The sequence below is a fragment of the Amblyomma americanum genome, chromosome 11, assembly GCF_052857255.1.
Source record: "Amblyomma americanum isolate KBUSLIRL-KWMA chromosome 11, ASM5285725v1, whole genome shotgun sequence".
In the NCBI taxonomy this organism is placed as follows: Eukaryota; Metazoa; Arthropoda; class Arachnida; order Ixodida; family Ixodidae; genus Amblyomma; species Amblyomma americanum.
In genome coordinates, this window is record NC_135507.1 from 107,909,676 (window position 1) to 107,925,246 (window position 15,571).

The following is a 15,571-nucleotide window of genomic DNA, read 5'->3' on the forward strand; positions in this document are numbered from 1 at the left end:
TGATGCTAATTGGAATGATGTGTTAAGTGCGTCTGACCCCAATACTGCATATGACTTGTTTCTTGCTAAGTTCATCAATATATATATATATATTTCTTGCTTCTCAGAAAGAAACTTTGCTTCCCCGCGTAAAGCGCGGAAGCCGTGGGTAGACTGTGAACTCTTAAAGCTCATGCGAAATCGAGACACACTGTTCAAACGCTTTCTAGCACTGTGCGCATTCAAAAGTTACAGAACCTATGTCACCAAAGAGCTCAGAGTGGCCAAAAACAATAACTATGTCAATCTATTCAGTTCAACTGAAGGGCGGTCGGAGTCTGTCTGGAAAAAAATGACATTTGTGTTTGACAGTGCCCCTCAACCAGTTACGAGCTTCCTAAGAGATGGCATCAAACTAAAAGGAAATTATTTAGCTAACACCTTTATTAATTACTTTCTCACTATCAGCTCCATACCGACTATCAACAATGGTCTAAGCTGTGAAATGGACGCCGTAAATCACACTGTTTTCTTTCATCCAATCTCCCATAATGATGTAATAGCTGCGTTTATGTCTTTAAAAAATAGCAAATCTTCCGATACATTTGGCATTCAGATCAAGCCCGTTAAATTTGTTCTAGCTGTAATCGCCCCTTGCTTGGCTTACGTGTTCAACGTCTGTATCTCAGAGGGAACTTGGAGCATGAAATCCGCCAAAATGACAACAGTACATAAGAAAGGTGATCGAAACGACATTTCAAATTATCGTCCCATTTCAATTTTGCCAATATTTTCAAAGGGTTTTGTGAAACTGATTCTTGAGCGACTCACATCCTTCACCGCCCGTTAGTGTCATAAGCCCGTCGCAATATGGTTTTCGAAAAAACAGATCAACAGAATTGGCCCTTCTCTCTAAAAAAAATATTGGTTAACTTTGAAAACAGACGTAGAGTGCTAGGTATTTTTCTTGACTTCAGCAAAGTTTTTGATCTCGTTAATCATCAAATATTGCTCGAGAAAATTAACTCTTATGGGATTCGTGGTAAGGCTTTGTTACTATTAACATCGTATCTACAGCACCGCACACAATTTGTAGTTATAAATGGACACTTCTCACATGGTAAAACGGTGACTACAGGTGTTCCCCAAGGTAGTATTTTTGGTCCGTTTCTTTTTATGTTATATATTACCGATATTGCGCACATAGGGGAACCTGAGAAATACATATTATATGCAGACGATATAGCAATGTTCTTTTCGGGATGATAAGGCCCAGACTTAAGTGCTCGTGCTAATGGCACTCTTTCGCAAAAAAAAAACAACTAAGCATGCAACAACTATTTAAAGTTAAATATCAATAAGTCAAAATCAGTTATATTTCACACATGAAACACGAATATTAAATTGCCTCCCCTCCTGCTCAACGAAAATGTACTGGAAGTTCTACCCTGTTATAAAACTTTAGGAGTTTACTTCACTGAAAACATGTCATGGGATATACACATTGAACATTTGTCCGGTAAATTATCCAGCACCATCGGCCTTATACGTCGCTACTGCCCTACTTTCCCCACATCCGTTAATACCCTCCTCTTTAAATCTCTATTCCTATCTTTGATGAACTATGGCATCCTAGTGTGGGAACTACAATTGCAGAAAACATGCACAAGTTGGTAGTCTTGCAAAAACGTGCCATTAGAGTTATAAGCAAAGTGCCATACCAATATCCTACAGCTGACTTATTCAAAAAACTTAACGTTACTCGTGTGGACTCCATGTATGGCTTTAGGTTATGCAAATGTTGCAGGTCAAATGTTATAAACCATATCCGAACCCTGGCTAAATTAGCCGTATTAAATAGAAACATAGCTTCATACCTCTTCACGTCATCCTGAATTCTGGAAAGTTGCCAAATGCCGTACCAATTATGGGAAACAGATGCTAAAGTTCACTTGCCAGCTACCATAAATCACCGAGTACAAAATGACATAGATGTTACGAGATTGTCCATGAAAAATTTTCGCGATATCTTAACTTAAATAACGTATGCGTTTTCCACTTGTACTTATTTTATTAACTAGTCATGCTTGTTCTGTATCTTTTTTTGCTCATACGGCAGTAACCGTTTTATGTTTTGCTTTTTTCTGATAATGAAAACATGGTGTCTACGAGTGGCTTATATATGCTGTGTAATCTTCCATTGCCTTCCCTCTGTATCTTTATCGATGTATGTATTCATGCTGTGTAACCTAATATTTGCCACCACTGCTGTAAAACAACGGCTGCACTGGCCTAGTTCAGCCTTTCTGGAATTTTCCCTGTGCATCCAACATCCCCTGATGTTGAGTAAAGATCAAATCAAATCAAATCAGATTGCATATATTTGACCCACCATAGTAATAAACCAGTTGAAGTTCCGCGCTCTGTCCTGTTGGTTTCTTCCTCGTTCCTTGTCTTTTTGCGCGGTTTCAAGATGCAGTCTACCACCATGTAAGCGCCTACCCCTTCTGAACCCGTTCTGAAGTTCTCCGAGCATTCTACAACTTCCTACCCATGACTGCATTTTTAATTTCACCTCGCGTACTGCCAGCCAGCATGTTCTATGCAAGTGGATTTTATTATTTGCCAATTTGTTCCTTGACACCTTGACATATCGGCATCCTTGATGTATCAGCAGTTACCCAGCAGCTGCCGGGTACCTGGCGCCATCGATCGGGCGCCTTAGAGGAGATCTGCGCATGCGCAGTGCCTGCGCGCGGGCTCTCTGTACTTCAGTAAAGGTTACACTGGGCATTGTATGCTAGAGGTGTGTAACAAAGATTGCAGACCGCACTCCGCCCACGATGGCGTTACCCATGGCTGACTCGAATCGGCTGCTTATCTGGCTTCCTAGCTCACAGGGGGCGTCACCGCCTGTTAATCTGCGGAAACTGGCCACTGTTCATGGTCTGATACAGACTCGGAGCTTCGTAACGGTAGGGTTCAAGAAGTCGACCTCTCACCGTCCTGACCACTGTGGCCTGGCGCAGGACCTGACGGGCCGCCGCCAGTACACCGTGTCCCAGCGGCGCCCGCAGGTGACGCAGGTAGTGTACTGCGTGGGCGGCTACCAGCAGCACTCACTGGGCGCCCTGGAATGCCTGTGTCCGCCGCAGCAATGGTTTCGCCTGGCCGAACTGGCCTGCCCGCGATCGGGGCTGGGCGCCGCCTTCCTGGGAGGAAAGCTGTACGCTGTCGGCGGAAGGAACAACAGCCAGGACAAGGTACGATGTCCCACAGTTTGCCTGCGATCCGTATGTAGCCATGAAGGCAGTGAAAGAGCGGACAATAGGAGTGTGGGTCAAAAACTTTCAGGTCTTGTAGTTTGCCTTTCAGCCGTATCATCATCATCATGAGCCTGACTACACCCACTGCAGGGAAAAGGCCTCTCTCATGTCTCTCCAATTAACCCGCTCCTTTGCCAGCTGAGGCCACCCTGTATCTGCTAGTTTCCTTAGGTCATCAGCCCACCTAGCACTCTGCCGCCCCTGCTACACTTGCCTTCTCTTGGAATCCACACCGTTACCCTTAAGGACCAGCGGTTATCTTTCCTCCGCATTACATGCCCTGCCCAAGCCCATTTATTCCTCTTGATTTCGACTAGGATGTCATTAACCCGGGTTTGTTTCCTCACCAACTCTGCCCGCTTCCGGTCTATTAACGTCACACCTATCATTTTTCTTTCCATAGCTCCATGCGTTGTCCTTAGCTTAAGCTGGACTCTTTCCGTTAGCCTCCAAGTTTCTGCCCCGTATGTTAGTACCGGTAAGATACAGCTGCTGTACACTTTTCTCTTGAGGATTATAGGTAAACTGCTAGACATGGGGCACAAGTCTGAAAAGCAAAGGGTATCCAGCGTTGTGGGCGAAGTTTTTCCTCAATCTACACAGGTTTAAAGCTTGAGAGATGGCGTAAGTGCTCAGCATGCGACTGGGTAGTAAACCATTCTGAACACTGCCGAGTGGTGTCCGACTGGTGGCTTTGGTCTGTGACCCAGACCGTGAGGATCGTGCGAGTTCTGTATTTGGGTCGGAGGTGGCAGTGATGCAGTCATCCTCGTTAACACGGCGATCGCTGCTGCTACGCGCTGTAGAGAAACGTTCCTGGACTCCCGCACGTACTAACACCATTGGCTTGAAGCCTACGCAGAACTCCAGTACCAAAACATCGAAATATTGTCACACAACCACTTCGCTGCTCGCCACCGTCGTGCCAGCGCCGCGCTGTGGCAGGTGGCCCTGAGCTCCCAACCGCTCTGAGTAGAAAACTGGAGCGTTTTGAGGCGCTCTGAGCTGGATGCGAGCGCCGAGCCAAATGTGCAGCCGCCTCTGGGAGCGCTTTAAAACGACCAGCCGAAGATTCCATAATTGTATAAATCCGACTTGCAACTAGGCGTGGTGAACTTTACGCAAATTCCACGCTGCTCTCTGTGAAACAGCGTGCAGCGTGGAATTTGTGTGAAAACCCGCCGCGGTGGCTCAGTGGTTAGGACGCTCGGCTACTGATCCGGAGTTCCCGGGTTCGAACCCAACCGCGGCGGCTGCGTTTTTATGGAGGCAAAACGCTAAGGCGCCCGTGCGCTGTGCGATGTCAGTGCACGTTAAAGATCACCAGGTGGTCGAAATTATTCCGGAGCCCTCCACTACGGCACCTCTTTCTTCCTTTCTTATTTAACTCACTCCTTTATCCTTTTCCTTACGGCGCGGTTCAGGTGTCAGACAAATACTGCGCCATTTCCTTTCCCCCCGAACCAATTATTATTATTATCATTATTATTATTATTATTATTATTATTATTATTATTACTGTGTGAAACCGTATTCATGCGAGGGATATACTCTCCCCCGGCGTCGGCGAACGAGCATCACGCGACGGAGACGTCGTGCCTTCGAAAGGCAGCGCGGTGACGTAGTCTTCGTTGGCGGATGGGGATCGTTTGGTTGGCCAGCAGAAATCGCTGCCGCCGCAGTGTGGAGGGACTCACCGTTGTTTAGCCCTGGCTCATGTTCAGCTTGTGTCTGCATTGCATGTGACGTCCCTAGAGAAGGATCAAAAGGAATGGCATCATACGTGCGCGTATGTTAGCGATTCTTTCAAGTCTCACATTTTCCACAAAGGTGTTCGAGTATCAGATTATTCAAATAAGAGTCGAAGGCGAATAGGTAGGGCCGGATATTGAACGGTAAAGTGTCGCAAAACGGAGCAAATTTTTGTAGTAGAATGGACCAGTAGGTTTTAACACTAAAGGCATGGTTCGGTTCATTTCGTTCTCTAGTTTCAACGTAATCCTTGTTTACCAGAGCACAATGATTTTCTTCTCATATTCGCAAAATGCCCTGATGCAGTCCACAGAAACACTCAATGTTCGAGCATCATGACTGTGGCTGTACACTAGCATAGTATCCCAAGTGGCCCTACGAAATATAAAAGATATCCGAATACTAGCATATCTTGACTAGGATGGTAGCGGTGTTAACAATAGCCATCAGCTTTGTGACGAGTGTTCGAGCAATTCGATTATTCTGGCGCGAGAACAGGGCAAATGAAGTTACTCTAGATTTCGCTAGCGTGCAATCTTCACGTGTCACTGCAGTAACGGCTAGAGTCGTGGTGCCGCTTTCAGAGGCTCTACATGTTATCTCAGCTGTCATGTTAGTTCGCGGTTCGCCGTACAAGGTGTCGCAAGCACACGGGTGTGTGTAGAGCTGAATGACAGGCGGTAGCAAGAGCTTTTGTCATATGCCGTAAAAAGGCTTGCACATCAAGTACTACCATAGCGGCCATGTCTATTCATTTATTTTTCCAGCAGTATCCTGCAAGGGTCTCTCGTCTAGTAGCTGTTGGAACAGCATTACGTGGCCGACGAACCTGATTACTCAGATTACAACCCGATTACAATAGCAAAAAGTGCACGACATTAACTGTAATGTAATTACTTTAGTATTAGAAGAATTTTTATGGAACAGGGTATTACAACACACGCGTAAAAATGCAGAGGAAGCACGCATGTAAGATGCAATTGTAAAGAGGGAGTACGCTTGTAAGATGAAGTACAAAACATGAAAGGCACAAAGAGTGATGGGCTGGGCTATCCAAAACATATTTTGCTTTAGCACAAAAAGAGGTAGCGAGGAATCTAGTTGCAGCTGCGTACAAAATTGCTATATTAATGCATATTTGCAAAATTAATCGAACAGCCGAACAACTTTGTACACGTACGAGGGGCGCTGCGCCTCGCCGAGCTGACGTCAGAACAGGGGACGTCCCCTATTCAGTCGTGAGCTCGATGAGACGCAGCGCCCGTTATGCTTTGGGCCGTTGATGCGGATTCCCCATCAGGACCTTCCGAATACATTATTTCTCTCTTCAGTCCGCACGTTTGCACGCTTGTTTCCTCACTTCGAATGCTGTTCAGCTCTGTTGTCCCTTTCCTCTGTGTCTGGAGTATGCTAACTGCTACGGAAGTAGGCGCCCCGTCACATTGATGCACGACAAAATGGATTCATTGCTACCGCACGGCTGACGGGACGATGCACACAGCTGTCATAGGCTCCTGTGTCGCTGTATGTATAGCGTGGCAAGTTTTTGCGTGCCAAAAAGAAAACTAATTCTTGTGTATAGGCGCTGCGCAAATATGTCGTGAATATCTTTTTTTTTCGAATGTCCGAAATGAATATTACAGTCAGTTTTCTAATCTGTTGCGAAAATTAAATGTATAACATTGACTGATATTAGAAACTTTGGAACACTAGCAATGTACAAATTTTTATTTTGTTGTTAATCACAAAAAGTGCCAGAAGTGCACATATCTGTGTACGACCTTTTCCATCCACCCTGCGTGTGACGTGCGCGTGCTGTGTGCGGGCATCGTTACAAAGAGAACAGTGGAAGTCTTAGCATAGCCCACGCGCATGCCGTACGCCGGCTGTGCCGCGTAGTAGCCCCGTATGGCCCCACCCACGCCACGGCGCATGCGCAGGCGGCGTCCGGTAAACCGTTTACGTGGTATGCTAATTCCCTCTAATGTCTCCTGGTTTTCCGGCCCGTGTAACACATGGCATTTGATGCTATTGAAAACGAAGGCAAAAAGAAGCACCGTGTGGATCCTGGGTATGGGCGCACCATATCGTCTCTCGGCCACTCCCCTGCGCATCCGCAGAGCTACGACTGTGACTCGGTGGACTGCTACGACCCGGTGGCGAACGCCTGGACTTCGTGCGCCGACCTTCAGGTGCCCCGGAACCGCGTAGGCGTGGCCGTGCTCGACGGCCTTCTCTATGCCGTCGGAGGGTCGCACGGGGCCACGCAGCACGCCTCCGTGGAGAGGTCGGTATACGCTGAGTGTTGTGCATGGACTCATTCCTGAACCTTAACCCTGGCAAACATCATTTGCGTGATCATGGTTTCTTTGGTCCTTGGAGATGTTGGCCCGGTTCAGGCAGCACCCCCAGTCCTATACATTTGTTTCACGTACCCTGTTGCCGCCAAGAGGCCGTCTCCGGAACTGTCGGAGGGAGGAGTTCTGGAGGCTGTCCTCTGGAACTGTCTAGCTTGGGCCGACGTCTTCGCCCAACTTCTGTACTGTTACTAGAGAGTTTTAGGATATCGTTGCCGTGTTTACGTTACCGCCGACCGGGCCAGGTAATAGTGACATCTGCGCATGCGCGGACATTACCGGGCCGCTAGCAGTTTAGCGGATTTTTTTTTAGCGTTGTGGTTAGCTTTCACTCGCAAACACGGCGGCGCACTGCACTGATTCTTCGGACCAAATACAGCACCACCGCCGCGATCTTCCGTGCCATTTCTCGCTATAAATGAAGGCATTCGCTGTTTATTCGCCTACTCTCACTCATACGTCGAGGTCTCAGAACAACTAGCCCATGTTTTTGACATGATTTGGTGATTTTACAGTAGATAAGCCTAACTATATGACGCGTATATACTGATTTATTGTGTACAGTACTCACGGATTGAAATAGGGACATTCGGAGCGCTAGCCTTGCAGTGCCACGCAGGCATGTGGTAAACCACAGGCCGGCTGATTGGCTACTGGAAGGAACAATTCTGCTTTGTAGATGTTCTCCCTCTCACGCCATACCACAATGCACCACCTTGGTTCCATGAGCGTCTACGGGCGGCGCTCCATGAAGCGACGGCCACGCGCTCCGAATGTCCTATTTCAATCCGTGAGTACTGTACGTAGCCAAAATAGCAATGAAAACACTGCAGTTTTTGTGCGCGCTTTAACATTTTCCTATATTTTCACAGTTTTCTTCCTTCAAAAAAAAAACGCTGCTTTCTATATTCATCAGTAAGCGAAAATTGCAAATTGGTTGTTGGGGAAAGGAAATGGCGCAGTATCTATCTCACATATCGGCAGACACCTGAACCGCGCTGCAAGTGAAGGGATAAAGGATGGAGCGAGAGAAGGAGGGAAGAAAGAGGGGCCGTAGTGGAGGGCTCGGAGTAATTTCGACCACAGGGGATTTTTAACGTGCACTGACATCGCACAGCACACGGGCGCCATAGCATTTCGCCTCTATCGAAATGCAGACGCCGCGGTCGGGTTCAAACGCGGGTACTCCGGAACAGTAGCCAAGCGCACTAACCAGGGAGCCATCGCGAGGGTCATCAGTAAGTGCAAAGTGCAAAAAAAGTTTCTCCAATCCAGAGTTGACGCACTTTGATGTACTTTCACTACATGGCGCCACTGTGTTTACATACAAACAATGGATGCACACCTCCGAAGAAGCGACGCTGCGGCACGGCAAACAGAAGGTGTAGTAGTTGCGCTTTTTACAGCCTTCACAACGCAATGAGCGCTGCGTACGCAAGATTGCCGAGTTCTCCGTTGTAAAATTGTCTACTGGCCAGTGTAGACAAGGTGCCTCGCATCACGGGCGGATTTGAAAAGCCGCTGAAGCGGCTTTTCAAATGCGCCCGTGATGCTTGTGACACGCAGGGATAAATATTACTAAATTAGATGTAGCATCTTACTGCATAGAATGCTTGCAGTGCATCTGTATTTTTTTTTGCGATAAAAGCTACGGCAACCTGCCATCATTATCACTCGTTTTAGCTTTACGGTAACTTGTTAGCGGAGGGCAAAGAGTATGGTGGAGCTGCCATAAAAAAAACGTAAACCAATGATTAGCGGAGGGACAGTATGCTAAAACGTATTCTGGCACGCGCAACGCTAACCGGAAAGTGCGGCGTCCTGTCAACACGGTAACGATATGCTATAACTCTGCATTACTGTCACGCAGCGCTTTTAGCATGTTACTGCGTTTTGAGTGGCGTTTCTCAAACAACCACGGCAGTTCGTTAAAGTAACACCCAAGCGCGCCTGTGAAGCACACGATATGGGCAGAAAACAAAAATCTCATATTCAGTTTACAGCCATGCTTAACTGTACGGTGAAAGGAGAGGTAAATCTGCGTACGTTCCCTCTAATTCCAAGCTCAAGATGGAGTTCATTAAAATACTTTGGCCGCTTTTGACCTTGTTTTAGCTTGTTTGTCACATGCAGGGCCATCTCGGCTAAAACGCTCAGTGGTAACTTTCGCAATTATAATTATTTTTCATTTGGTTTGGGCCCGCATAAATAAAAATTGTTGCGTAAATAAAAATAACGTTGTTAAAAGAATGCCAATTCTTTGTGACCACGGACAAAAATTGCTTACTTGTTTTAAGTGGAGATCAGTGGTTTGAACCTCCGCGCTTTCTGATGAAAACTACGCGCATCCGCTAAGCCTAGCAGCGCTGTAAACATGGAAGCAATCTGAAATTCGGTGCGTGTTATCGCTGAAATTTTGTGCTGTAGGTATCTTCATACAAAGGGAAGTCTTCGTGCTCCTTTCATTTGCCGTGAACGTGAAACATACCTAGTGTAGCAGCAGCGAGGTGAAGCGAGAGGCCCCGCTTCGACGGGCGCCGCCATTTTGCCGGAACGTAGAGTGACGTTGCCGGAACTTAAATCGCCCGGAAAAGGGTGTTCGAGCCTGACTTTAAAACTCTTGCATTATGTAGAGTATAGGCCACCGAGCGTTCAAGCCGTGTACGAGGCCTCAAAAGCGAGCGGGAAATTCACAATACATTCTTAGAAATTGCCCGCATTCGATCCTCGCGGCGACGCGCTGTGCCGGTCCGTAATTTTTGCGCAAGTGACGTCAGTAGCCGGGGGTTATCATCGGTTCGCCGCGTCAACTCTTTCAGACGTCACGCAGCTACCAAGGCTGCGGCCACTCCGCGCGCGGCGAGAGCCGGCGGAGGTCCCGGAGGGGCCGGCGGAGGTGTTGGCAGTGGTGGTGAAAACGTTTAACGCGACAGCGTTAAGGGCCCCGTGTCGCAGAAAAGCCGGTGTCGTTGGCGTCGGCGGCGTTGGCCGTGAGCGAAAAATCTCTCCTCCTCCTCGCAATGTACACCACTGCCCCAACAGATAGCGCGCGATGGCAGCGCCTCCCGCTCGCCTCGTTCGGGCGCAGTGGGGCCGTGCGGGCACGCAGGAATCACGCGTTGAGCGGCGAACAACGCAGCGCACATCCAAGGCGTGTTCACCACGAAGCTTGAGGCTTGCTGCCCGATCGTTCGGCGCGGAAGCTATGCTGGCGTTCGTGGCATCGGGTTTGTCGAGAACGATGTGCCGACGAACTACGACTACAACTTGTGTCCCGCGCGTTTTGCAAGGCGCCTGGCAGCGATTCCATGTGGTTTGCCGCTCCGTGCGTCCGTTTCACTGTGTCTAGCAGAGCGATTTGTCTAACTGGCAAGGCGTCGCGCCGAACGGGCGATGGCGTTCCGTGGACTCCGTGGCAATGCGCAACACGCTGTCGCGTTCAACTCTTAAAGGCGAAGCAGAATTTGCAGGCCCAAAATGGCCCTTTGCATAGGCGGAGTCCTTAGTCCAGGATACCGCTGGACGAGGCCGCTACTCGCGCCCGTTGGACTAGAGCCTTTTGAGACTCCAGCTCCGAGCAGTTGAGCAGGGCTGCCTCCCATGCCTCTCGGGACGGGAAGGAGGTTTGGGGAAGGAAACGATTCTCCTGACACGCCCAAAGCATGTTGAAGTTATCGGACCCTTCCTCACAATGAGGGCAGTGCTCAATTTTTGGGTCAAAATGTTTCGCTATTGCAGGACACAACAAAGTGTTTGTCTCCAAGCGCCTCAGAGCTCGCTCATCAGCTTTACTCAGGCCCTTAGCATGCCGATGCCGTTCGCAATAATGTTCCAGAATTTCCTTGATCCGCAGACACGGTTGCCGAATCTCTGAGCCGGATGAGCCAGGATGGGGTGCCCGGTGGGTATGCGCTCGGTCGGCCGCGTCCGCTGCCTCGTTACCTCTAAGGGCCCATTCACACTTGCGAGTCGCAGAGGTTGCGCGACCATTTTGGTTAAAAAGCGACAGTCTCGAACGGTCGCGTTGGTCGAAAAGCGACAGTCGCGGGCCAGTCCCTCGCCGCTCCATTTTCTAGCCTTGCGACTGCGAGTCACAAACCGCTGAACCAATCTGCGAGTGAGCCGAGCTTTCGGCAACGACGCCGCTCGCGGATACGCCGGGCGACGAACTACGCTATCTGCTCCTTGGCTGCCCTTGTCATCTCTAAGCCTAGCTGGTTTCACATCGATGACGGAGCTGAGGGGCATTTCGGAACTCACCAGCGCTGTAACCAAGATGCTACTCTCGTCACGGGTTTATTGCGAAACCCGTCTCATGGTAATATAAAACTATGCTCGATTTTCGGCGACGCCTTCAGCAGCGGAGAAAGCAGACGTCAGGCGATCGAGCCTCATTGGGCCGCAGCAGCAGCAAAGCGGCTATGAGAAGAAATTTGCTTCTATCCAGCCGCTCGGTACTGGCCAACGACCCTCAAAATTGATTCATTTCTGAGTTTATACTTCCCAGGGCATGGTATGAACGCGAAAAAACAACGTACAAGCGCATTTTTCTGACGCCGGCATCCAGGCTGGCTGGCAGGCCGCTTGTACGGTGCACATTTCCTCCTCCTCTTCGCCAGGTCGTCGCAGTACATTGGTAATATAGCGAGGAACCAGCAAAGCACTTTCGAGGGCCTAGCGCAGGAGACGTGGCCAAAGCAGAAAAAACTCCCGAAAGCGCCTGAACGACGTCATTCCCTAGTCAAGCTACTCTGAAGTAGCTTTTTTCCTATTGGCCTTTTTTTCTTTTAGAAAAATAAAGAACATCCGTATGTGTATGTATGTAAACGAAAATCGAACGAGAAAGCGACCCGCAGGTCGTTCTTGCAAGCATAAACATCGGTGTTGTCGAGCTGCAGTGTAGTCGCAGGTGACTGCTACTCGCATGCCCTGTGCGACTCGCAAGTGTGAATGAGCCCTTAGGCCCTGATAGCCCAGAGTCCAAATTATGCGTTTGGGTGAAGTGTCCGATTCTCTTACTGTCAGCTTTAAAATCATCATGATAAGCCTGAATGCGCCCAATGCAGGGCAAAGGGCTCTTCCATGTCTCTCCAATTAACCCTGTTCTCTGCCAACTTGTATGCTCGCAAACGTCTTATTCTCATCCGCCCACCTAACTTTCTCCCGCCCCCTGCTACGCTTGCCTTCTCTTGGAATACACTCTTATACACTTAATGACCAGCGGTTAACTTGCATGCGCAGCGCATGCCCTGCCCAAGCCTATTTCTTTCTCTTGATTTCGACTAGGATGTAATAAACCAGCATTTGTTCCCTCACTCATTCCGCCCGCTTCTTGTCTCTCGCCGGAAGCGGGGCAGAGTGAACAGTGAACAAACGCGAAGGAAGGTAGTGTTCATTTTGGCGAACGGACGAATGACACAGAAAAGGAGACAAAACAAGCGCTGTCTCGCAACTAGGATTTATTAAGAAGGAACGCAAAAATATATACATGTACAGAAAAACGATATAGGTGCGACAGGTACGAACTACATAGATAGCGACGAGGGCACTATCCCCTCCAACGTTCAAAAACCCGAATGCACTGCGTCACAGATCAAACAAAAAAGGTGGTACATCAAGAAGCATTTGAAAAACCTTTCTTGTTATCATATAACGCGACCGAGGGAGTGCTGCCACAGACATCTTTTTTCTTTTCGATGAAATATGCCTCCATTATCTCTCTAGTGCGCTGGTCGCGATGCCGGTACAACACGTTGGTTTTTTTTTAAATCAGCTTTGCACACCTCTTTATTTTTCTTGGTGCACTCTGCACAGTGTTGAGCGATGCTTGAACGAACGGTGTCTGAAGAAAGGTTATCGTGTTCCATGAGCCGAACGTTCAAGCATCGCCCGGTCTGTCCAATATACACTTGTTTGCAAGAGAGCTGTATCTCGTAGACAACACCGCAAACACAACCTAAGAATGGGGAGCGGTGGCGCACTGTGCATACAAACGAGCTGACGTTACGCCGCCTATCTGCTCTACTTCGTCATGGCACAAAGGCGCTGCACTTTACACGGCGCTGTGCACACGACGTCAACTCCAAACCTCCTCCCAACATTCCTAAGGTTGCGCGACATGCGTGAACATACGGAATTGCCACGGTTCTCTTCTTTTTCTTTTGTTCTCCCTCCTCACCGTTCTTAGTGTTCCCGGAACGATCATCCTTTACCGTGGAAAAGAGCTTCTCACACACTCTTGAAATGACCGAGTCTGGAAACCCTGCGGCTCAAAGCCTTTGTACTTGAAAGAACACACCTGAAGGAACGCTATGCACACAAGACTTGTCAAGTGCGGAACGTAAACACGAGAGAGCGATGCCAATCTTAACCAACTTGGAGTGCCCTGACGAAAAGTTCAGTATCGGCTTCTTGGACCTAAGTTTGTTCACCCAACACACATGCCCCTCCTTGAACCTGAGCCTGAGGTCGAGAAACTGGAGCTCGTCGTTTACTGGCACTTCTAATGTGAACTTAAGGCCATACAGTACGCCTCGCCTCTCCATCCTTCGCCTCTCCACCCATCCATCCATCTTCTGTGTTCGAAACTTATGCCATTCGGTCAGTTGGGCCTGGCCATAAACTCCGCCAGCTTGCGTCCTCCGTCCTCAAAGTGGTAGCTTTAATAAAGGCTGGGAGCATTGAAGTGTTCAACGATCACTAGAGGTTCCTTTTCTGCCGATTTGACCGCGCGGTAAAAGATTTCGTTGAAGGTCACGCGCGGTTTGTGTGTGTGTGTGGGGGGGGGGGGGGGGAGGGCGCAGTAAATGTAAAAGAAATGTATTGACGGGTCACATCGCTTAAGTGGCAAGACCTTGACCACGCTATAGTGCTGTTCAGTCTCCAGCTCGAGGTCGACTGGGACTGCGGTGTACGGCCACCAGGATGCACGCTGTGTAGGACCCCCTGAAACGAGTTATACCCTGTGAATCTGGCGTCCGCTCCGGGTTCCTGAAGGGTCAAGACCACCGGAATGGCACCGAGGGACTGCAGGTAGAGCTAGAGGTGCGACCGTTTCCTCCAGCACCGTAGATCCCTGCAGTTCCATTCGATGATCTCGAATTGCTCTTAATAGTTGTCGGCTTTCTGCTGGGGTCGGCTAGCCATCGTGAATGTGATTCTTTAATTTTGAGGCGCACGTCCCACCTCCGAAGCTCATGCGACCTCAGGGAGAGGCGCCAGCTCCTCCGGAGACAGAGCGGCTGGAATATTTTTTCTAGCAAGCCTGTGGCCTGGCGCAGTACAATCTTCCGCCTGCAGATTTCTGGTCGTGGTGACCGGGAGCGGCTGTGTCTGAGTTGATTTACAATTTGGTGCTGAACGACAGAGAGAGCAGTCTCAGCGACCTGTGCCTTTATATGGCGGGCGTGATTTTTGCCTATTCGGCCTGGAGAAGCTCCTGAATGGAGCCCCGGACCGCTTCTATATTCGGGCCTGAGAGAGCATCAATTTCTCTTTCTAGGAATAATAAGTGGCGCTCCGTCATTGGGAGCCTATCGACAACTTTGCTGTCTGACGGCTGCAACACGCTTGTCAGCCCGGATGCGACAGAGGCAGTCTTAAAAGTATTATCAAAGTAGTCTTCCATTCTTCAGGAAGAATTGCAGTTTCAAGTTGTTTAAAATATATCATGTACAGGTATTCAGACAATATCAGAGTAGGCTTTTAGTACTTTCGGGGATATATCTGGACCAGCTGGTTTGGAGTCATATAATGAGCGCAAACGCGTTCTGATACCCTATATTGTTTTTTTGACAGGAGGCATTAAACTTTGCACGTTGTTGTTAGAGTGGGTAATGTGAATAGCGCTTAGGTTTAAAAAAATTGATTTAAAGTAGACGCAATTAGCGTTTTCAGTATTGTCTATTAATTCTACTCCTTCATGCAAGATAATGTGGTACCCGTATTTTTTGCGTGTTTTTTAAATGTAGCTTCAGAATGATTTTGAATTGTTTGTTGTAGCCTTTATAAGTCCTGAGAAGTAATCCTCCTCCTCCATTGCTATAGCATGTTTTTACTGTGTGTTCAGTTCTTCCAGATGGGACTGAACAAGAGTAGGCTTTCTTTTATATTTCTGGTATAAGCGAGAACGTCTTTTTATAACCTTTTATCACATCA

At 48.5% G+C, this 15,571-nt stretch overlaps 1 protein-coding gene across 4 annotated transcripts in view; it reads left to right on the forward strand.

Moving 5' to 3' along the window:
* Keap1 (kelch like ECH associated protein 1) overlaps positions 1-15,571 on the forward strand; it is a 233,001-nt gene that overhangs the window by 202,738 nt on the left and 14,692 nt on the right. For all 4 annotated transcript variants that reach the window (XM_077643816.1, XM_077643815.1, XM_077643813.1 and 1 more), the window contains 2 exons: positions 3,009-3,242; positions 7,178-7,344. In XM_077643816.1, coding sequence (XP_077499942.1) covers positions 3,009-3,242; positions 7,178-7,344 — 401 coding nt within the window. The remainder of the gene's footprint in view (positions 1-3,008; positions 3,243-7,177; positions 7,345-15,571) is intronic.